The sequence below is a fragment of the Anneissia japonica genome, unplaced genomic scaffold, assembly GCF_011630105.1.
Source record: "Anneissia japonica isolate Jap-2015-1 unplaced genomic scaffold, ASM1163010v1 scaffold1417_len1240632_cov203, whole genome shotgun sequence".
Lineage (NCBI taxonomy): Eukaryota > Metazoa > Echinodermata > Crinoidea > Comatulida > Comatulidae > Anneissia > Anneissia japonica.
The window spans coordinates 1,025,017-1,050,537 of NW_022727891.1; the positions used below are offsets into that span (position 1 = coordinate 1,025,017).

The 25,521-nt window shown below is 34.8% G+C and overlaps 1 protein-coding gene across 3 annotated transcripts in view; it reads right to left on the minus strand.

Annotated features, from left to right (window-relative positions):
- The window catches only part of LOC117113933, a 73,393-nt gene extending 53,719 nt beyond the window's left edge, over nt 1-19,674 (minus strand). The window contains exons 1-3 of one of the 3 annotated variants that reach the window (XM_033257444.1): nt 19,518-19,673; nt 15,220-15,379; nt 8,816-8,974 (exon numbers count right to left, since the gene is read on the minus strand). In XM_033257444.1, coding sequence (XP_033113335.1) covers nt 8,816-8,974; nt 15,220-15,369 — 309 coding nt within the window. In that variant the 5' untranslated portion in view covers nt 15,370-15,379; nt 19,518-19,673. Of the gene's footprint in view, nt 1-8,815; nt 8,975-15,219; nt 15,380-19,517 lie in introns of all 3 variants that reach the window. The other 2 variants (XM_033257443.1, XM_033257445.1) reach the window with 2 other exon arrangements.
- Between the last annotated feature and the right edge of the window lie 5,847 nt (nt 19,675-25,521).

Below are 25,521 nucleotides of genomic sequence, written 5' to 3' on the forward strand. Positions count from 1 at the left end.
ATTCATAAATGTAAAGGAAAATCATCCTAGAGCAATGCTGAAAAGCTACTGTCTCACCCACCCTTGCAAGCACCACAAAACGGCTCATTCTTCGCTGCCAACTAGACTCGTGCAGACGCATTTATTAGCCGCAAAGCTTACCATTCCAGGCCGTGATTGGTTGATAAACACAATCAAGGTAGTTTCGACTTGTGGCAGTATGGGTTTTCGTAAAAAAAAAGTTTTCATCCAGTTTTGGAATTCTGTTAGCCTATTTTTTGACTTCATGTGGGTAAATATTATAATTTTTATATTCTGAAATTTAATAGTCTAAATTATATTATTGCAAATGTGACCAATCAGCCATGATTGTTTTGGTCATGTGGATAATTAACGGTGATTAACGCACTCTGGTTTACGTTAATTTTCGTTGTCAACAAAATCTAGTTTACGAACCAGTCGAATGAAAAAAATACTCAACGAAAAATCAGATAAGCCCAATGTTGCCTTAGTAGATATGTAGACAGGATCTGAAGAGAAAAAATTGTTAATATGTTGTAGAACTGATTTTCCTAAGACACAAAAAGTTTTTTTGACATAAAACTGGGAAAGGTTGATGATACTCATTTTTGAATATTTAAAAACTGGCAGAAAAGTTAAAAAAAGAGTGGTTATGAAATATTACAAAATATATATACGAAGGATCACTTAAATTTCAAAGCATACAATGCTAGGAGAATGCTAGGATAAGTAAAAAAATCACTATTCTGAATAATCATATTGACTTTTTTGCCATTTATTTCTCAGTGGGGGGGGGGGGGTTGTTTTTGCGACCATAACATTACCCTTTCCTATACTTTCATACTGATCACACTGTGATGTTTTCCATGGTATACCAACGTTATGTCATGTGACCGGCTGTAAACAAACATCACCGAACTGGTCTATTCAGTGAAATCCAATTCATATATTGAAATGTATTCACTTGACAAAAACAGTATCTGTCGAAAGTTCACCTACCTCATAAGACACCTGTTCAGTGATCATAATTGAATCTCTTTACCGTTAGTACAAATACGTACCTAGAGGCTTTAGGTGAATTAGTACATGCACTGCATGAGTGTGCTTTAGATAGAAGTCTGTAAAAATGTGTGCATGATTGGCTATGTATCTAATGAACGGTGCCTAATTACACTGGAAAAAAAGTATGTTTTAAGCTTGTTTATCGCTAACTAATGACTTCCAATAATAAGGCTTATATACACCATATTAGACATTAATGATTTGTCATCTTCGTTCCTGAAGATGCACTAAGTTGACCAAAGGATAGAATTCAAACATAATTGAATGAGTCTTTTGGGTCAGGCTCATGTTGTATTTCAGAATGTTAGTTCATTATTAAACATACAGTCTCCATGTTGTATCTAGTTATGTTTTGATTCCAACAACAAAGTGCACTTGATTGATGTCACAATGCTCATTCCCACTATTGGTGAATTGGGGTGAAGGGACAAACAAAACTGCTTAAACGCTAACACATTGTAACAATAATCTGAATAAAGGCAGGCTCAGGTCGACACGGAACTGAAAGGAACTCAACTCAACTCGTCGACATGAGCGCTCCGCGAAACTGAAAGGAACTGAACTCATGTCGACTTTGAGCAACTGAAATGAACTGAACGGAACTGAAAGGAACTTGGCTCATGTCGACTGGCAACTGAAAGGAACTATTGGCTAAAAACATTTTCCCCACAAAATCCCATCAACTGCAAAATGTCTGTAATGTTTTTATTAAGACATGTAATTATTTTAAAAAGTGTATCTACTTTATTTTTTTGTTTTGAAAATGTCGACCGGCAACTGAAACAAATGGTGCCTGTTTGATTAGTCGACAGAATTGTTTTTAAAGATTTCATTTTCTTCAAAATCTCATCAACTGCAAATAAATGTTTGAATGCTTGTAAGATTAGACGTGTGGTTAAAAATAATAAAATTAATTTTGAAGTTTATCTACTCCTTTTTTTTAATTTAGAAAAGTGTATCGCATATTGGTCTATTTGAAATGGGTTCATGCAAAATCTGGTGGAACAATTAAAACAAGAAAGGTCTTTTTCTATATGAAAAAAACAAAAACAAAAACAAAAACAACAAGTATACACGAATGCATTTTATACGTGACAATGTTTACATGAATCAGCTGTCAAATATGTTATAAAAATGTATTAATTTAATATTACGCGGATGCAGCAGCATACTTTTGATAGAATTCATAATTTACCACTACACTGCAGAGGGACTTTCTGAAAAAGGAATTTAGCTTTTCTTGACCTAGGCCCAATCCTAGGCCCTAAATAAATGTTCTAGTGTTTAAAGAATTTGTACAAAACTAACTTCAAAAACAATGCACACTCCCAAGAATTACTGGATTATTTATAATTCGTAAAAATGGATTTTGGAAGTGAGATCTACATACCAGTTAGTTGTCAAGTCTTTACTCGTCGTACATAGAGTTAGACGTAGGCTAGTAAGCCTGGCATAGGAAGCCTGCCTTTTTTCTACACTCTAGGCCTAGCCTAGGCTAGCTAGAATATGGTAAGTATATGCTGTATTATTATTATTATTATTAGGCCTAGCCTAGGCCTATTTGTTAATGTGTTAGAATAAAAATCTGGCCTATGGCCTACAGAATTTTTTTTTAAAACAAAGAATAAAGTAATCTGGCATTAACAAAACATTGTAATATAATATCTTTTTTCAGTTAATGCATCTTGATTACGATTAATATCAGGATCAACGTTTTCAGTTCCTTAATACAAAGTTAATCAAAATAAAGATGAACACGGTTGACATTTCAGGATATAGATACTTTATTTTACGAATATTTCAAGAGCTCCTGCTCTCTTCATCAGCGGTAACCGTACTGAACATATAATCAAAGTACTAACATACATTAGGTGTGGTATTAACTATGAATAAATTATGTGATAACAATGTAAGAATAGAAAAGCTGGATACAAACTATAGCTGTGATGTCTAATAACAGTCAATGAATGTATAGCCACTTAGAATGCCAAGATCTTTATTAAAGCCTTGTTTATGGGTACTGAGGTGTAAAACCCAACGCATCTCAGCACATCTTCTGGCTTTCGTTGTTATGTAACCATTGCCTATAATAATGAATCAAAGGTTAGATATTGAGTGGCCCGGTGAGTTAAAATGCTCACTGACTGTAGATTTTATATCTTTATTCCTAATGCAGCTTTTATGATGGTTCATTCTCGATCTTATGCTACAACAAGTTTCACCTACATAATTACCATGGTTGCACAAATTACAAAAAATGAAATACACAACATTGGAAGCTGAACAGTCTAACATCGGGGACCATATAAAGTGACTATTGCCCGGTACTTCAATCTTAATATCAGTATTAATGATAGTGCAAAGTTTACACTTTCTATCTCCACATGGTCTGTTACCCTTTTCCTGGTTATGAGCCCGAGATAACAGTCTAGACGACGTTAATAGAGACTTAAGGTTGCGGGGCTGGCGTTGAGCTAGTACAGGTGTGCTTTCAAATGCAGATTTAATAGTGGGGTCTACCTGAAGGGTTTTGTAGTCTTGTTTTAATGTGTTAGCAAATGAAGTAATCATAGGGTTATAATCAAAAATCATAGGTATGCGATCAGAGGTAGATTTATTCTTGTAAGTAAGGAGTTCTTGGTGGGTTTTAGACGAGGCCTTTCTAATTGCCGATTTGATGGAACTTAAGTGGGTAATGACATTTAAGAAAATGGCTAATCAACGATGAAACTTGCTTCTGGTAGTCGTCAGGTTCAGAACATATTCACTTAAGGCGTAAACATTGACTGTATATAACAGTCAATGTAATATTAACGATGTCGGATGGAAATTCTTGAAGTCAGAGTACAGTACTACGGTTTACTATATACAGAAGTACAAATTCGGCCATTATCTAATTTAACATTAACATCTAAAAACGCAATTTCCTTGTGAGAGTGCTCAATAGTAAACTTAATAGAAGGATGATAATCATTAATAAATTACTTAAATTCTATAAGTTTATCTAAACCATGATTCCAAATGAAAAATACATCGTCTATATATCTAGAGTAATAGTCGGGTTTATGAGTTTATCGGCCATTAAATTTTAAAAGTGAAGTTGTTGTGGGTTTAAGTGAAGACAGACATTACTTACAGATTAAAGGGACTGCAATGGGCACTAAGATGGCACCTAGCTATGCCAATATATTCATGTGGGAACTTGAAGAGAATTTAACACATCCACCAACCCGACTAGAACTAACGTATTGTGTAACGAACTGGGAAAGAAACTGCGGAGTGAAGCCACAAATGATGCATATGCCATACAGAGCAAAACAACAAATATCTGCTTTACATTCTGAATTGTCTAATCTCGTCACCGGTGCCGAACATGAAGAAATAAAATCTTTCCTTAGAACGGTCTATGAGAAAGAACTCCACACTTGCCTACGAAAGAAATTCGAGAAAATCACCAGAGCAGACCCACTTCTCAAACATATATGCGACAACAATTTATTATTCAACTGTTTTCAGTCTTACGTTATCAAAACCACTCATTCGTACTCTAACGATATTGCTAATTTATCGTCCTATGAACTTTCTAATGATCAAGTCTCAACTCAAGAAAGGTCTATCATACTGCCCAACTAAAAGCCTTGATGCTATAGATATGTGTGCTGATCTCGATGACTTCACACGCAAGATCCGACTCAAAGAATTTTTCAAGGAATCTAACAATGCTACTAACACTCAGCCAAGCAGTATGAGGCAGAATAGATCGAAGAACTTTCAATTCACTCCTCCAGCAAATAGAAATTGGTTACATAGATAGCTTCGTCAACACGGCTAAATCGCACTTGGATAAATTCATCCTTAATAATATTGTTAATAACAAAGGGAACTGTAGCGCTGAAAACCTCCCGCGAAAAGAACGTACTGCCATTAACGATTTCCGCCGGAACACCGACATTGTCATCAAAGCAGCTGATAAAGGGGGAACCTTCACTATCTTGGACACCACCAAATATGTTAACGAAATCAACTAAAATGACACATCTACATATAAATCTCTAACCTCAGATCCCACGGAGCAATTTATGAAGGAAGCAAATGCGATGTTGAAAGACCTGAGCCAAGGTATGAAGTCCACTGCTAAATCACTACTGCCTCAACTACCGAAACCAGGTTTGATTTATTGCTTACCTAAACTTCACAAGCTTCCCAAACTTATAAAGAAAGCACAAACCTCTCTGCACACCGAATATAATATAACTGAAACTACCAATCCCGATGTAATCTACAATCTTGCCAAATCGCTCAATGTTTCACCCCCCGGGAGACCCATTGTTTTGGGAATTGGAACTCTAACTGAACGACTATCAGGATTTGTTGATTCCATACTCAACCCTATGCTTACCAATATTGATAGTTACATGCAGGACACTACTCACTTCTTAAACAAGATCAACAATATACCAAATCTAAGTGCAAACGCATTGCTTGTAACCATGGATGTAACATCATTATACACCAATATACCGCATGATCAATGATTAGCCGCCTGTGAATCGTTCATCCGAAAGTTTGCACCTAGTGAACCTGCCACCGATATATGTGCCATTATCAAATTCATTTTAACCCACAACAACTTCACTTTTAAAGACAGACATTACTTACAGATTAAAGGGACTGCAATGGGCACTAAGATGGCACCTAGCTATGCCAATGTATTCATGTGGGAACTTGAAGAGAATTTAATGGCCGATCTAACTCATAAACCCGACTATTACTCTAGATATATAGACGATGTATTTTTCATTTGGAATCATTTTTTAATGATTATCATCCTTCTATTAAGTTTACTATTGAGCACTCTCACAAGGAAATTGCGTTTTTAGATGTTAATGTTAAACTAGATAATGGCCGAATTTGTACTTCTGTATATAGTAAACCGACTGACAACCATTAGTACGATGACTTAAGTAGTTTCCATTCAACATCGTTAAAATTACATTGACTGTTATATACAGTCAATGTTTACGCCTTAAGCGAATATGTTCTGAACCTGATGACTACCAGAAGCAAGTTTCATCGTTGATTAGCCATTTTCTTAAATGTCATTACCTACTGAAGTTCATCAAATCAGCAATTAGAAAGGCCTCGTCTAAAACCTGCCAAGAACTCCTTACTTACAAGAATAAATCTACCTCTGATCGCATACCTATGATTTTTTATTATAAGCCTATGATTACTTCATTTGCTAACACATTAAAACAAGACTACAAACCCTTCAGGTAGACCCCACTATTAAATCTGCATTTGAGAGCACACCTGTACTAGCTCAACGCCAGCCCCACAACCTTAAGTCTCTATTAACGTCGTCTAGACTGTTATCTCCGGCTCATAACCAGGAAAAGGGTAACAGACCATGTGGAGATAGAAAGTGTAAACTTTGCACTATCATCAATACTGATATTAAGTTTGAAGTACCGGGCACTAGTCACTTTATACGGCCCCCGATGTTAGACTGTTCAGCTTCCAATGTTGTGTATATCATTTTTTGTAATTTGTGCAACCATGGTAATTATGAAGGTGAAACTGGTTGTAGCATAAGATCGAGAATGAACCATCATAAAAGCTGCATTAGGAATAAAAAGATATAAAATCTACAGTCAGTGAGCATTTTAACTCACCGGGCCACTCAATATCTAACCTTTGATTCATTATTATAGGCAATGGTTACATAACAACGAAAGCCAGAAGATGTGCTGAGATGCGTTGGGTTTTACACCTCAGTACCCGTTGGGTTTTACACCTCAATACCCATAAACAAGGCCTTAATAAAGATCTTGGCATTCTAAGTGGCTATACATTCATTGACTGTTATTAGACATCACAGCTATAGTTTATATCCAGCTTTTCTATTCTTACATTGTTATCACATAATTTTTTCATAGTTAATATCATACCTAATGTATGTTAGTACTTTATTATATGTTTAGTACGGTTACCGCTGATGAAGAGAGCAGGAGCTCTTGAAATATTCATAAAATAAATTATCTATATCCTGAAATTTCAACCGTGTTCATCTTTATTTTGATTAACTTCGTACTGTTTTATATTATTCGGGATATACGTGCACCTATATCACTGTCTCTTATCCAAATCTAGATGTGTATAAGAGACAGCTTATTAGCATCATGCCCCACACACATTATTGGATCTGCCCCTTGGAAGGGAGAGAAAACCTATAGTATATTGCTTTCTGACATTAACATTGGAAATTAAAGATGAATTGTCCCATGAAAAATATTTCATTGAAACTTACTTGCTCATAACTTGAATAGAAATTAGTGTACTAAAAAAATTTTACCTGTAATTTTACAGCCAAAAAAATGATACAGTAGAAACACTCAGTCATTGAAATTTTTTTTTTTATTATTTTGCCAATTATCTAGTATAACAATCAGAGAACACACTTTTTAAATTCAATTTAATAATTGCATATTACAGCAAAATGAGCAAGTAATATAGTGTAATTTGGGTGATTGGTTCTGTAAAAGAAAATTTTCAATTACATGCCTGACACGAAAACATTGTACAGGTAAGTGGTGGTCTCGAGGACTGGGAAAGACCATAATGACCTACAAGACAGCGCTGACCCAAGAACCACAAATTCCGTACTCAAACACCAGCTAAGTGACATAGATCCAAGGAACCCACTAAGACAGATACAGCTGACTGATTAAATTTAAGATTAGTGAGCATTCCATCCACCAAGGAAGTCCCCTCACCCCTAATGAATCAAGTGAAGGCATATATAGTATATGCATTGGAAAACACAAAAAAATTTTAATAAAGTGCCAAACAAAAAATAGTAGTCATTAACTATCGAAAATAAAGTTGTGTTGAGCAGTAATAGGATAACAAACTCATAACTCAATCTTAATTCTATTAGTGTTGCATTGAGGCAAGGGAATTTCCTTAATACAGTAAGACATTTTTACGAACGTCCATTTTACAATCAGTTTTACAAATCGTTGATTTTGCTAATGTCAAATTTTTTAAGTAATAAAGCATATTATATTCTTAATAAAAATTGATTTCTTAAATACAAAATCAGAGTAGGGAAATTATTAGGCTAGATGCTAATAAAAAAAATGACTAGACTACGGACTCTGGGCAATCATGCGTTACCACACTTGTAATTGTAATTCTTATTCTCACGCATGCCTTATACACGACTAGACTACCCTGGACAAGTTTGCACTGAGCGAACTGCCACAAACGAACCAATGACACCCTCATTCATCATCACTCCTCATTTTGTTGACTATCTAAAACATACCAGCCAGGCATATCAAGGGTTTATGATCAATCCTCTGTCTTAAAAAGCGGCACATTGAGATACACCAATAGATACAGAATCTAGATTAAAAATTTTTCAATTTACGAATACCCCTTGGTATCAACAGGTACGTAAAATGGACGTTTTATTGTACTGTATGTCAAAATTTTATTATACATGATGTGGGAGAGGAGGTAATTCATAAATTCTATTATTCTATGAGTGAGCTGTTTCAGATATTCCCTGCAGTCAAGTATGTATGTCAACAAACAAAGCACAAATGCTTAATTAGAAATGAACAAGGTGAATAAATGGTTTAATTAAATGAATAGTTATTGAAATTATTGGTTAACTAGGTGAATAAATGGTTTAATTAAATTAATCATCCAATCAGTCACTAACTAATGAATATACTGATCATACCTTTATATTATTTCCGGATAAATTAAGCCATTCCAGTTGCAGTGAATCCTTCAAACCATCGATACTTTGGATGCTATTGTTGGGTAAGTTGAGAACACGCAGGTTTCGTAGCTTTGCAACACCATTCATGCGTACCAGTCGGTTGCTTGCTATGGATAGCTAATTAAGAAATTATGAAAATAGAATAATATAATGTTGCTATTAATTTTGTTATCGTAATTTACTGTAAATCAAATTTATCATTCATTTATTGATTAAATTATCATTTTTTAAAATTTCACCAACAGCAATTTTTTAAATAACTATTTCAATCAATCTATGATAATGGTATTAGTAATAAGATAATAAAGTAATTAATCTTTTTATTAAAATAATAGTAAAATGTATTTATTCAATGAATACTCATCAACCAAGAAGACATTCATCCACAAGGCTGTACTGTATTTTGCACTAATGAAACAAACTTAATTATTATGACAAAAACAAACTACAAACAATAATGAAAAAAAAAAAGACAAGATGAAAAGCAATACAGTAGAATAATAGAAGCAGGTTCCACTAAAAAGTCTTTGAACTTTGGTAAATAATGGCTACGTTCAGAATTGGATATAAGCCAGGCTTGAGTTAAGCTTAACTTTGCCGGGCATTCAGACTAGCAGGATTAGCCAGGCGCGAGCATTGCATAATAATGAACCGTGACCAGGAAACGTGATTCAATTGCTCGCGAAACGTATGCTTGCTCACAGCGTACGTAATTGAATGCAGATTGGTCATAGTCAATGCAAGACCCCCCGCAATGATTAAAGCCCGGCTTAGAAAAGTTAAACACGGTGGCATGCCGGGCCTAGCTTCTATAGGAACACAGCCCGGCTTAAGATAAGCAACCTATTTTGTATGAAATTTTTCATTAGTGTTGATCCATCAAAATAAAAAACAATAGTACTCGCACTACCTTTCGCGAACGATCCGTTCGCTTTTTCAAGTAGACTGGTGATGTTATTTCCAGTCTGGTCTGACGTCACCTCGGTGCTGTTGAGGTCGAAGTGCATCGAGGTGACGTCAGACCAGACTGGAAATAACATCACCAGTCTACTTGAAAAAGCGAACGGATCGTTCGCGAAACATAGTGTGAGTACTATTGTTTTTTATTTTGCTGGATCAACACTAATGAAAAATTTCATACAAATTATATTTGGATCCAAATGAATTTATTTCAAAATATAAGCAACCTAGTTTAGACTGGCAGGTGGATAAACCCGGTGAGTTTAGCCGGGTTTATCAACCTAGTCTGAACTAAGCCAATATATCTTTTTAACATTTTTGACAGCAACAGTTATTATTTCTGGTCCTGTCTAAATTAATCCACAATTTAATAGGCACCGGATATTATCTTTTAATGTATCTTTCTATTTGGCTATTGTACAGACTATCGATTTAGTTTTATCCTTATTGCCTTGATAAATTAAAAAGTTTTTTTTTTTTTTAAATAAATAATTAGGAATTAAAGTTCCCTTTTAAACTAAGTTTAGAACACTTTCAAATGCATGCATACTTCGATGATTCACATTTTTATACTATTTAAAACTGGCAAATGCTTTAGAATCTTGCTTCATCTCCCCCACACAATATTGCAGTAATCAAAGCTGGTAGCTTAGCACTGACTGTGATTTATACATTGGTGAATCACAGTATAATAGATTAGATTGCCTTGGCATAACACACCAAATATAATCTATGATGCCTGAAGAATTATTTAATGCACAAGGAATTTTGGAGCTGAATTGAGTACACAGTACAAGGGGGAGACAACCCCTTACTCCTTTCTAAAGATTGTACTGTGGTCACACACATCAGCCATATTGCACACAAGTCTAACAGCTTGTTTCCGTCAAAATATTGTGCACCTTCAGCTGAAACACAAGAAGAGCAGTGGATAGAATTGAATTGGGGACCACAATTAAAAGGAAGCAACCTGATTCAAAATAATGACTTTAGTCTTTAAAGTTATTATAGACATGATTTTACCCAATTACGTAACAATACCTAAATTGCTAAATTTCACAGAAATCTATAAAATTTAATTATAAAATATAATTAAAACTTAAAAGTGCAACTATTATTATTTTTTTTTTATATAATTTCTGATTAGCTCATAGCAAATAATCCCCTGATGTTGTGGACAGCTAATTAGAAATTATGCAAACAGAAAACACTAATTAATATACTTTATACTTTAGGTTGTATTGACCTATTTATGGTACCCTTTAACAATTCATTTGCACTAAAAATGGTTTTATTCACCGCCTGGCTCTCTTTTTTAAAAACCTTTCACATAATTATATTTTTTAATTGATATTTTTTACCACAGCCTAAGTTTGTTCAAAACCAGCTTATCATAATCTTTACTTCATAATACCTAAGTGCTTATTTTCTGTGTGGGTTAATTCCTTGGTTTATTTTTTGTTTGATACATTTTATATCCTTGCTGTTTTTGTAAAGTTTATGTTTATGATTTTTATGTATTGTATTTTAAATGTGTGTTACCTTTGGACATTGCATTCTGTGTTCTGTTGTATTTATATATTTGTATACTTATTTGTATTTTTATGTATGCAATAATAAATTTCTAAATTTTCAATATTCTAATTGTGTGGATAATTTCAAATCCTTTGTACAGTATTTTCATTGTTTTTTATATAATCGATATCATGTTTTCTCCCTCCTTGTTTATCTATGCAATATATTTTTTAAATTTTAAAAATTTCCAATTTAATCATGTTTATACGGTTATTAATTATTCACCTGTATGGTACTTTTTAAAATTCACAAGTAAAATTCTTTTTCCTGATGCTAATTGTAATAAATATAAATCTGTTCTGTTAGATGTGTATTCATGATGCAAGGGTTGGGAAAGATCTTTAATAATGATGTCTAATTTCTTAAGTAAAGATTTATTATAGATGTCTTCAAAACTCTCAACTTCGGATCCAATGACCTTACCGGCCGATTTCAAGATCCTGAGGATTTTTACTGCGATTTTGTTTACTTAAATTTCCAAACCATATGAAATACAGTTGCTAACTAAAACACTAAAAATTACACTTTTAAAAAACAACATTAAAACTTCAGAACTACCATTGAATGACTTAAGTTTATGCAAGAAGAATAAACGTTGATTAGCTTTTTTACATAATTACACAGTATTAGAATTCCAGTTTAGTTTCGAATCGAAATCATTGCGTAACTACTAGTAATGGGGCTGGGGCGAGAAAATGTTGGAGCCCTTGCATGTCAGTAAAGTATTTTTGCTCAGAAATACTTTGAAGGGTGAGTAATCTGCCTACTTAATTTCATGGCTGAAAAGACTGGTCAAGGTTCTACCTGGAGGAGCTCGGGACCCCTTTTGGTTAGGAGCCCTCGGTTTTGCCCCTAAGAGAGTAGGAGTGTTATGTAACACCTTGTGAAATACAGTATATGTACTATCATCAGTCTTACTTTTGATAGTACATTACAGTAGTACACAATTATTGTTTTTTTTTTGTTTTTTTTTATAACAATTACAACCCATTAGTACAACATACATTAACTGAAAACATTAATCATTCACTATTTCAGTCAAAATTAGCTCCTGGAAATAGACTAAAGTCCTTTTTTCAGTTCTTGTCATTTGAATTTTAAAATCCTACTTATGATAGTCTATATACATTAATGAAGTGAAAATCCTTCACATCAGCAACATAAATTTGTCTGATTTATGAAATCAATGCATCCATTTGGTTGTATTTATGATTTGTTTCTGTTCATATGAGTCATTGGCTTCCTGTTCAATTTAGCCAAAAGCCTGTTATTGTTAATGAGCATTTTGAAGGCACTATTGATCAAAAGTGAAAAGTCCTTTTGTACAGATTCTAAACCTACACAAAAAGTTAAAAGTACTGATAGTTATAGTAATTTGTGACCAGTAAAAAAATTATACTTCAATTATTAGAGAATTTAAAAATGACATCGGTCATGTTTAAGTGCACCATACCAGTCTTTTTACAACACCGGTATTTCCAAAATATTGGCCCGATTGAGTTTGATTTTTTTTCTTGTGTGTCTAAAGTTTCTAACATATCTAGAGATCTTGAACAAAGTGCAATGGTTTCCAAGTCCTTGTCAAAAATGGCATGGTATTGGCTCTAATATTATCAGCACCTAGTTCCTTAAGAATAACCCCACAGCAGCTAAGTTCAATTCACTAAAACTGATGGTAGCCACTTTGCTCTGTCTGACCTGCAAATATCCTTTCAGATCTTGTCCATGGTTCAATTCCACTTGCCACTCTCTTGTTCTCTTAGTGTTTCAGGTGAAATACAACTTACGATAGTGCCCCGTCTTTCAGATGAGATGTTGTGCTGTTAGTCCTGTGTGCAATACGACCCATGTAGGTGTTAAAGAATGCAATACACCGGGCAGTACAGTCTTAAGAAAGAGTAATGGATTGTCTTCCGATGTGCTACCCAATCACAAACAGAAGGACCAAACTTAAAATTTACACCAAAATTACTCACCCAATCCTATAACAAAATTTGGTTTAGTTTTGGTATTCGGAGATGGTGGGCCTGCATTCAAACAGAACTAGGCCCTCACAGAGGAAGGCCTAATAGCCCCTCACAGAGGAAGGCCTAATAGCCCCTCACAGAGGAAGGCCTAATAGCCCCTCACAGAGGAAGGCCTAATAGCCCCTCACAGAGGAAGGCCTAATAGCCCCCCCTCACAGAGGAAGGCCTAATAGCCCCTCACAGAGGAAGGCCTAATAGCCCCTCACAGAGGAAGGCCTAATAGCCCCTCACAGAGGAAGGCTAATAGCCCCTCACAGAGGAAGGCCTAACAGCCCCTCACAGAGGAAGGCCTAATAGCCCAGAAGCATTTCATAATAATTTCAGAATTGTTATCTGAGCCACACATAGAAAAATTTCCATTCTAATTGTCTGAAGTTAGGACCCAAATTTCTGAATGAGCATTTTACATGAAAATTACTTAGGCTGTGTTTCCGCAGCACTTATAATTTCTCCGACAATTTCTCTGATAAATTATCTTAAAATTCGCTCTAAATATTTTATCCCATCTTGCAAAATTATGGAAAACAATGCAATGTGTTCAACATCAAAACATCCATTTTGTTGACCTAGGTGACCAACTTAACGAAGATGACCAGTCAAATAGAAAACTGGTAAATACTCGACAAAACAAAATGGTTGCATACTACCGCGATACACACTGCGTAATCAAGGCTACTTCAGATTGTGGCAGTATGGGTTTTTTTGTAAAAAAAATTGTTTTTATCCAGTTTTTGAATTCTGTTAGCCTACAATTATTTTTTGACTTCATTGTGGGTAAATATTATAATTTTTATTTTCTGAAATTTAATCTAAATTATATTAACGCAAATGTTGTTGCTAAACTGACCAATCGGCCATATTTTTTTAGGTCACGTGCATAATTTAACGCTGATTAACGCATTCTGGTTACGTTAATTTTCGTTGTCAACTATTAAAGTCTATTTTACAAAAAACCAGTCGAATGAAAATAATACTCAACAAAAATTCCTACTCAACGAATAAGCCCATTGATATGCTTTTTTTACAGTACAATAAACGATAATTAGGGATAGACCTAGGTCCAGCCAGGCACCATCGAGTCAAGCACAGCCGTTTCAGGCTTTCTTCTTTATACTTAACACAGGGGCGGATACAGGAGTTGAAAGAGGTGGGGTTTCAAAATGTTTCCAAAATATCCCAAATTGTCAAGGGGTCCTCGCCCAGGAAAATTTTGATTCCTAGATGGCCGGAAATGAGCTTTCCCGACTTCTGAGGTGTCTTTTAATGACCTTTAAGTTCTTCAAAATTCAAGGTTTTTCCCCTCTTGAAAAAGGTCAGGTAATTTATCTCATTCTTAGGCCTATACATAGAGAAAAAAAATTAAAGACATAGGCAATATATTATTATATTCCAACAATATTGAGTAGTTGGATATTTAGTCTTTCTTCCATGGATCACCCCGTTTTTTCAGCGAAAAATAACATAATCGCTGCTTTCCGATAATTTATCGGGTAATAAGAGCTGCGGAAATATGGCTTAAAAAGTTTTATGAAGAACATACTCAATCATGTCAATAGTCTTGGTATTGGCAGTCAATGAACTCAGGAAAATGGGAATGGAACGCAAATACCTTAGATGTAAGGCTTTAGATTAGCTAAATGAGAGTGTGTCACAGCTAAAACATATCCCAAAGGCCCAATACAATATGATGTATGTTCTTTTAACATGAAATGCATTTATATTGATCAATTAATGCTTCCCATTATGTCAACTCTAAGTGGCAAATCCAGAAAAGATGATACAGTGCTATTGCGCCCTCACCTGTTGCAGATCCTGACATGATTCTAATTGTTCAATCTTGCCAATTACATTGTTGTCTAGTATCAGCGTTGAGTATTGGTGAATATCGGCCAACTCCCCTATAGTGGTATTGATCTTCTTCAAGCCTAGATTTGATAAATCTTTAGTCATCTTAGATGTCCTTAATAAAGAGAAAAATAAGTACCGGTACTGTTAATGTTATCCTAAAGTTGTGTTACTGTTCTTCAGAAACTGAAAGGACCAATATTATCTTTATATCAACATTCAATTGCTGGTTTAAATGTAACTTGGCAGGGTAAAGGTAAATAACCAAAAACGTGGGCGACAGCAACGATATTGATAATTGTGAATAACGATGATGATGGTATGCGATAGTTTTTACTCTTGTACCTTTTCTGATAGTGTTTTTTTTTGGGGGGGAAATCAAAGAAGAAAACTGGGAAGAGGATTATGGGAAATTGTAATCTATCGCAAGACATTGTGGTTTACAATTTTCGATAATAAATAATCTCCCTGTTGTTACATTATTGCATGGAAAAGCACACTAAGGTGAGCAACAAAAATGATATAAAAGCCGGTGATTGATAGCTAGTAGGGAGTCACAACAACGTTGCAAACTCTTAATGTGAACACTTAACTGTGAAAGGTACAATTAATCCTATTTTAAATCAATCAGTTTGTTCGTAGCTCAGCTGCAGAAGACTCGGAGGTACAGAAAATCATTTTATACTTTTACAAAATAGGCATAGACAATGATCAATGTACAAGAAACTCCACAATTCTTGTTTAAAAAAGGGGGATACATAAGCAAAAAAAAGTTAAAATAGAGCATAATTATAGATACAGAAATGAATTTGTTCAGTGTAAGTTACAGTATTCTTAAATGGATGGAACCTTGTTTTGCTCTTATGCAGTAATAAAAAAAAATTCAGGAAAACTTTCACTGTAACCTGGCAAAAATAGAACTTGTGTATTAGATGTGACCTGTATTAATAATAAACTTGACTTCTGAAAATTAAGAAAGCTTTATTGATGTTACTTGCTTGTTAAATTGTGGTAATTAAATGTATTTCTATTCATATGCCTATCATAAAAAATAACATTTTAAATAAAGTAAAAGAAAAAAAGTTCATGTTTTTTAAATACTGTAGGTTTTAGAAGTGATCTAATTCCTTAGGTAAATAATATCAAAATAATGTTTCAGTAGCTTTAACCAGCTTTGGAGGCTCCATATTCACAACAAGTATGAACATTTTTTTTGAAAGGGAGTTATTAACAACAGAATACTTGAATTCTATTCCATAGCCTGTGGAACATGTCAAGAAAAAAAATTTACTAAATGTGAAAGAACTGATTTTGAATGTGATGAGTTGCTTGCCTGTATGAACCCCCAATGAAGCAGGTAGGATTTCAGTAAGAAGAGAGAATTGGGACATTCATCAAAAATGATTTAACAAAAGATTGTCAACCCAGATAGTTACGTGTGGTTTTGAAACGCTGTTAGTGAAAATTTCACAACTGATATCTTGGAATCGACAACTGCTAATTCATTACATAGAAATGGCAGATAATAATAATAATAATAATAATAATAATAATAATAATGTTACATTTATATAGCATATAATGCAAAAGCTTCTAGCCGCCGCAAACTTAGTCGGGGGCCAGCCCGCACAAATCTCGCAAGGCTCAGCCTTGCTGCATGAGCGACACAACGGGCACTCCGAGTGCCGGTCGAGCTTAACACTCGGTTTGGGGCCCCCACACGCCGAGCATAAAGACTTGCGAGCGGACATGGAAACCGATCGAGACTACAATAAAAAGGATATCTTGTCAACCACTAGTTGAAAATAAATCCAAGGCAAAAATAAATCCAAGGCAAAAATAAATCCAAGGAGAACAGAATTGCTTGAAAAGTCCTGCTAGTTTTCAAAGGCTAGATGATCCGACTTCGAACAACGTCGAAAAGGGAATGAGGACGTTTGTTAGGGAGACGGTTCGCACGTGGCGCCTTGGGTCAGACTGCTCCATTTTTTTCGAAGGGGTGTTCCATTTTGGGAACAATGGCAATTAGTCGGTTATTCAGGTAAGTATTAACGAAATAGACAAAAGCTTCTATGCGCTTCACATAAAACAAAAAAGTTTTTAAAAAATTAAGTAAAACATAAAACTGGTTCAACAAAAATGCAAAATCTTCAAGGGGTCACCCGACTCCACTCTACAGTAGCGTAATCCCAGACCAATACCTAGGTGACTCGAACAAAGGAACAGGATACACAATTGCCCTGCCACAGACGATCGGGTTCTTAGAAATGGTGACCAAGATAGGGCCCTTAAAAGAAAATGTAAGCCAGTCTAAGTTTTAAGTAATGTTTTGAAAATAGATAAACTGCAAGATTGTTTAATGTGTTCTGGAAGATTGTTCCAGAGGTTAGATGATGAAAATGTAAATGATCTATCACCATAAAATGCTGTGCTTGTCTTAGACACAACAATGCTCGACTGTGATGATGATCTTAATCTACAGTATGTGTGGGGTGATGTATTATAATTGATTTTCTGATGTAAGCTGGGACCTCGGTGTTAATAGTCTTAAATGTTATTAGCACGACTTTGAAGATGAGGCGTTTCTTTATAGATAGCCAGTGGAGATCGTTAAGGATAGGTGTAATGTGTGTATAAGTATTTGTTCTGGTTAAGTGAGCTGCAATGTTTTGAATCCTTTGAATTTCAGACAGTTTTGTATTTGGAAGACCATATAAAATACTGTTACAGAAATCAAGGCGGAATTTAACAAATGCATGGATGGAACATTTCAATTTGCTGAGGAAAACCTGCAGGTATATTAATATTCATATACTTACTGTATTGGAGCCTCAAGAAAGTAAAAGACAGTTGATATGTTAATGTAAGAAGACATTAATTCAAGAAACAGAATATAATAATTATGTTGGTAACAGGTAATGATGAGGCAGCACACTGAGATTAACTCTAAAAATAGATTCCCAGTGGGAGCGTGTGTCTACTGCCTTATATAGGAGTTTTTGTTTTTTTTAAATTTTATTTTATGTTCTTCAATCATGCAGATGTGTGTATTATCTGGATTTAAATGACGGTAAAAGGCGTTCGTGGCGAACGCGTCCTGCGTCTCTATAACGCGTGTTCGAGTTTCGAACACAATTTTGTTCGAGTTCCGGACGGTATTCGATTGTCAATAGAGCACCCCCTACCTCGTGTTAGTAGTACCCATCATGCCTAAACTGGATTTACACTTTTCCGCCATCTTTAATTGCTACAGTACATCATGACATAGTGTCTACTAAAAGCCAAGTTTTCTATTTTTCACCTGAGCATGCTTGTTCGTGCAAACATTTAAAAACAGGAAATTATATACTGGCACTATTAATTTGTAACACACAATCTCTGTTGAATGGAGTGGTAATTTGATTTCAATTGCCTTCTTATAGCTTATTTGACCAGCAGTTTTTTTTCTCAACCCAAAACCTTGCCCTAAATCAATTGAAATGCCCTCACAAATTTCAGCCAGACCTCTAACATTGATACTTTCATTAAGTGTGTGTTCCAAAAGTAATTCAATGTGTAATAAGGCAGAAGCTATATCAGTCTTCGGCCCTGAACCTTTACTGGGCCCTGGACCCTTGCCATCATAGAAACTTGTGATGACCTTCTGGTTGGACAGGATAATGATTTTGAGATGGATTTATTAGAGGTAATAAATAATTCTATTCTACTGTAATTAAGAATAGATGGTTACTGTGCAGAAAAGGAAAAGAGAAGGAATTAAATCACTTGAAGGTTTGCGCTAATATTTATATTTGATGAATAGTTGTGAGCTGCCAAAAGTATTTAGAACACTAAATAAGAGGGAGCACTTTAGTTTGTAGATGGAATTTATTAAACTCGCTTACTATATTAGGCCCAAGCGAGCCCAGCCTACTAGGCTAGGCCTAGACAAACCCACCACTACCCTAGAAAAAAGGCCTAGGCCTAGCCTAGTAGTAGTAGTAGTAGGATAGTCCGACGCTTAATTAAAACTGCCTAGGCTAGCCAATGCCCAATTAGTACAGTACTAGGCCTAGCCTAGTAGTAGTAATAAGTATAGGCCTAGGGCCTAGGGGCCTAGCCTAGTAGTAGTAGGCCTACACCCCCTACCCTACTAGCTACCTACCTACTACCTAGGCCTAGCCTAGGCCTAGATAGGCCAGTACCACCTAGGCCTAACCTAGTTTACGTCTACGTTTACACTACATATTATCTATAAAATGCTTAAAGTTTACCTTGGAAACCATAAAAGATATAAATGTCAATTGCATTATCAATTACAACTAAATTTCGCTTCCATTATTTTACGATAGGTTGCAAATGTACTTAATAATGGCGTCCTTAGTTTCCGCCATATTGATTCCGCAAGAGGGGGTAGTTTATAAATAATGTATTTTTAAATATTTTTCAATGCTGTCGCGTGTCGGTCTAGACTGTATACGGAAAGCGTTACATGGGCGACGCTATACTGCAGGTTCATGAATAATTAAGTAGCAATACAAATTGAATATTCATTTCACCTAGCGCTGTATGTTATTGTCGACAAAGTCCAGTGAACACACACTTCTGCTGTCCTACATGCGAACTTTTTTTTCTGCTTGTGTAAAGTAACAAAGTGAAATTATAGGCCTAGTATTCTTTGTATGTACTGTACCTTGTAAGTAGTACAAAAGGATATCAACAGGAGCTACCACCAGCGGCAGTAGGCCTAATAAACAATGAATAGCCTATGTAGCCTCGCCAGGCCCATGTCTATGATAGGCTACAACTTGATGAAGTCTAGTCCAAAGCCTAAAGTATGCCTTACCTAATAATAATATTAATAAATTACCTCGCATTACTTCTCTATGCCTACTGTAGGGCATAGGCTAAGCCTAGTCTAGTTAAGACTTCAATTACATCCAACAGCGGAATCGCCCATTACAGGATGTCTTAAACATACAATATATAAAATATAGTAAAATACAAACAATAACATACAACGGAAACAAATTGGCAATAAAGAGAGTCCTTAGCTTAACTAAAGAAAGGCCTATATTGGTAGCAACTTTGGATTTAAACGTGGAAATGCTGTTAAAAAATATGTCAATAGAGGTATTATTACGTGTAATGGTATTATAGTTATAGGAGAGTCTGCTGTGGATAAACCAGTTTTTAGTAGCATTGACCCAGCTAAGGGGCACTGAGAATAAATAAGTCAGGCAATTATTTCATATTGTTCATATCCATATTCAATTTTAGGGTGTTCATAACAACACCTGCAGTAGTGGTGTCCCTACTGCAGTAGCGGTGCCTATGTTCTTTTCATTTTTTGTTAAACAATTATTTATATTGTATATTTTTTTGTATGTTTAAACTGTAACACTTTGAAAATCAGTGTAATACTGTAGTACAGAAAGTGCCTACAGAATAAAGAATAAATAAATAAATAATAAATAAATTTAAGGTGCAGTAGCGGTGCCCATAATGCAGTAGCGGTGCCCGTCTAAGGATTAATGTATAAAATATAACAACACCTGCAGCAATGGTGCCCATAATTCAGTAGTGGGGCCCATCTAAGGATTAATGTATAAAATATAACAACAACTGCAGTAGTGGTGCCCGTCTAAGGATTAATATATAAAATATAACAACACCTGCAGTAGCGGTGCCCATTTAAGGATTAATGTATAAAATATAACAACACCTGCAGTAGCGGTGCCCATTTAAGGATTAATGTATAAAATATAACAACACCTGCAGTAGCGGTGCCCATAATGCTGTAGCGGTGCCCATCTAAGGATTCATTATATAAAATATAACACCTGCAGTAGTGGTGCCCATAATGCAATAGCAGTGCCCATCTAAGGATTAATGTATAACATACAACAACACATGCAGTAGCGGTGTCCATAATGCAGTGGTGCCCATCTAAGGATTCATTATATAAAATATAACAACACCCTGCAGTAGTGGTGCCCATAATGCAATAGCGGTGCCCATCTAAGGATTAATATGTAAAATATAACAACACCTGCAGCAGCGGTGCCCATAACTGCAATAGTGGTGCCCAATCATAATGCAGTAGCGGTGCCCGTCGAAGGATTAATATATAAAATTTAACAACACCTGCAGTAGTGGTGCCCATAATGCAATAGCGGTGCCCATCTAATGATTAATATGTAAAATATAATAACACCTGCAGTAGCGGTGCCCATCTAAGGATTAATATATAAAATATAACAGTAGCGGTGACCATCTAAGGGGTAATGTATAAGATATAACAACACCTGCAGTAGTGGTGCCCATCTAAGGAGTAATGTATAAGATATAACAACACCTGCAGTTAGCCGTGCCCATCTAAGGATTAATGTATAAGATATAACAACACCTGCAGTAGTGGTGCTCATATTCTTTTTATTTTTTGTTAAACATTTCTTTATATGGTATATATTTTTATTATGTTTAAACTGTACCACTTTGAAAATCAATGAAATAATGCTGAAAGTGCCTAGAGTATAAAGAATAAATAAATAAATAAATAATAAATAAATAAATAAATTTAAGGATTAATATATAAAATATAACAACACCTGCAGTAGTGGTGCCCGTAATATGCAGTAGCGGTCCCCAGGATTAATCAGGAGCGTCGGAAGCAATTTTTATTGGTCCGGCCAAATGCGACGATCCCACCCCACCCCCTCACCTTGCCCATGGCGGAGGAGTGGGGTTGGTGGTCCCGATGGAAAACCCATTTTTAATAAACTATGTCCTTACATACATCGTATTCTTGCCGGTATTACGCAAGAAAACTTTACATTTACAGAGAAGATTTCTACCGACCTATGTAAGGGGCCCAGACAAACTTTTAGAGGTTTAACAAATCACGCAGAAAAATATATTTTCAAGGTTTCTTTATTGAAGTTTTGCAGTCTCTCCGGAGACTTCCATATCACTGACAAATGTAATTTAAACGGATCATTTTTAGCGTCGCAGGTTAAAATATGGCCTGTAATTAGACCTACACGATTGATGCAATACAATATTAAAACAATGTCTGTTTATATATACACGAGTTGCCCAATTTTATGTGTTGTATTCAATGAAATAAACTATATTTTCGGATTCCACGGTATATTATATTATCTTTTACAATCATTATAAAACAGAATATTTTTTTATGCTCTGGATGTGATGTACAGTATCACTAAGAATTTTATCAAGTTGCCTAAAAATATACTATGTTTGTCGTAGTAGTACTGAATTTATTTCTTAGCAGTTTTTTAAATATTTAGTTAATTCTTGCTTTATTACAGATGCAGTCAAATAACGTACCAGATGATGAACTTATATTAAAAACAGCTGTTTTAACATACATTAAAGATTCTTTTTATCCCACGCCGGACATCATCCCGGTATTTCTGAGTCTAGATTTCGGGGCCGGAAGATTATTATTTACGTGGTGAATCAATTCACGATAAATAAGCCTAAGCTACTGATACTTAACTATAGTAAAAATGAAATAATTTCAAATTTGTTCCATATTCAAGTTATGTTTGAAGTATTTTTTTGACGTATTTGATCCGTATAAATGACATATGGAACATTTGGATAGATTTTTTACTAATAAGAATAACACTCCATTATACTGTACTTGTTCAAAGTTGTAATCTGTATTATTTGGTTTGTTTTTGTTGTGAGACTGTACTATTGTGATGCATGGGGTTCTTGACTAATGACCAATTTTATGTCGACCATTGTTTTTCTAAAAAATTTTTAGGGTTGGCTTGCGCTTCATAACCACAAGGGAAAGGCGCAATATAAATACCCAGTACCAGTACTTCATTAATTATATTACATCCATTCAGGCAAAAAAAACCCCCTATAATTGAGACAGCATCAGGGGCGTTGCCAGAGAGGGACCGGGGCCACTCCTCTCCACCCCCCCCCCCCTCCCCCCCCTCTCCACTTCTACATATTATTAATAGACTCTAAAATCGATTAAATAAGCCTTTGAAATCCATAAATTATAATAACACCTGCAGTAGCGGTGCCCATCTACTGTAAGTATTAATGTATAAGATATAATAACACCTGCAGTGGTTGTGCCTATATTCTTTTTATTTTTTGTTAAACAATTCTTTATATTTTATATATTTTTGTTATATTTAAACTGTACCACTTTGAAAATCAGTGTAATAGTACTGAAAGTGCCTACAGTATAAAGAAAGAATAAATAAATAAATAATAAATAAATAAATTTATGGATTAATATATAAAATAAAACAACACATGCAGTAGTGGTGCCCATAATGCAGTAGCGGTGCCCATCTTAAGATTAATGTATAAAATATAACACCTGCAATAGCGGTGCCCATAATGCAATAGCGGTGCCCATCTAAGGATTAATATATAAAGCATAATAACACCTGCAATAGCGGTGCCCATCTACTGCAAGTATTAATGTATAAGATATAACAACACCTGCAGTAGTTGTGCCTATATTCTTTTTATTTTTTGTTAAACAATTCTTTATATTTTATATATTTTTGTTATGTTTAAACTGTACCACTGTGAACATCAGTGTAATAGTACTGAAAGTGCCTACAGTATAAAGGAAGAATAAATAATAAATAAATAAATTTAAGGATTAATATATAAAATATAACAACACCTGCAGTAGCGGTGCCCATCTGCTGTAAGTATTAATGTATAAGATATAACAACACCTGCAGTAGTGGTACCTATATTCTTTTTATTTTTTGTTAAACAATTCTTTATATTTTATATATTTTTGTTATGTTTAAACTGTACCACTGTGGAAATCAGTGTAATAGTACTGAAAGTGCCTACAATATAGAGAAAGAATAAATTAATAAATAATAAATAAATAAATGTAAGGATTATTATATAAAATATAACAACACCTGCAATAGCTGTGCCCATCTAAAGGATTAATGTATAAAATATAATAACACCTGCATTAGCGGTGCTCATCTAAGGATTAATATATAAAATATAACAACACCTGCAGTAGTGGTGCCCATAATGCAGTAGCGGTGCCAATCTAAGGAGTAATATATAAAATATAACACCTGCAGATTTCTTCTGTCATTATCATCGGTTCATTTTTTTATAAATATTCTGAAAATGTTGATAAAGATATTACTACCCATCATTAAAAACGGAATTATTCTACTTTATTAATAACATCGAACTAGCTTATACATTGCTTTTTTACTTCAACTTTAGTATAGGCCTAATTATATCTCAACGACTCTTCGGATAATAATAATTATGTTTGGAGTAAATTTCACAACTCGCATTGAATATATGAAAACCAGAGCTCCTAATAATTTTCGACCTCAATTTCCTTCGCTTAATATTGATGAGGTTATTATCAACCCTGCTTTTTCCGTCCGAAGTTCAGGTATTATTCTTGACCAATCTCTCACTTTTGTTCCTCATGTCTCCTCTGTAAGTAAATCCTCGTTTTTATCATTTATTCGTAACATCTGAAGAATTCGTAAGTACCTTAGTTCCAAGTCCACTGAAACTTTAGTTCAAGCTTTTATTTCCACTAAGTTAGATTATTGTAATTCATTGCTTGTCGGTTTGCCTGATTTTGTTACTCATCGTTTACAGAAAGTACACAATTCAGCTGCCAGGATATGTTCATTTACTCCACGTAAACAACACACCTACCTACTTGCACGCACCTCTAAATTCACTAATAATTCTTCTCTCCACCTCTTGTACAATTCGTTGTTTCTATCTAGACTCGACTACTGCTGCTCTGTCTGGGGTTCCAAACCCACTACTACCGTTAAACTTCAAAAAATTCAAAATAAAGCTATTCGCATCCTACTTAATCTTCCTCCTACTACTCATTTAACTTCTTTCCACTTCTCTTGTGCTAAGACCCTTCCTTTCCATGACAGATATCGATATCAACATGGCTGTTTAACTTTTAAAGCTCTACACAATCTTGCTCCCCAAACAATTTGTCAGTGTCTCACAAAAATAACTGCAAATGGCCGCATGAACACTCGGCAGATCACTAAAGGGGACTTACATATCCCCAGACCCCACTTTAAACTTTTCAAACTTTCATTTAGCTTTAATGCCCCCTCTTTCTTTAACTCTCTTCCCTTAGATATCCGCAATGCTTCTACTTACTCCTCCTTTAAATCGTCCCTCAAAAGTTACCTCCTTCTTTCTCTCCTGTAATTCTGTTTCTTTGGCCTTTTGCACTGAGAA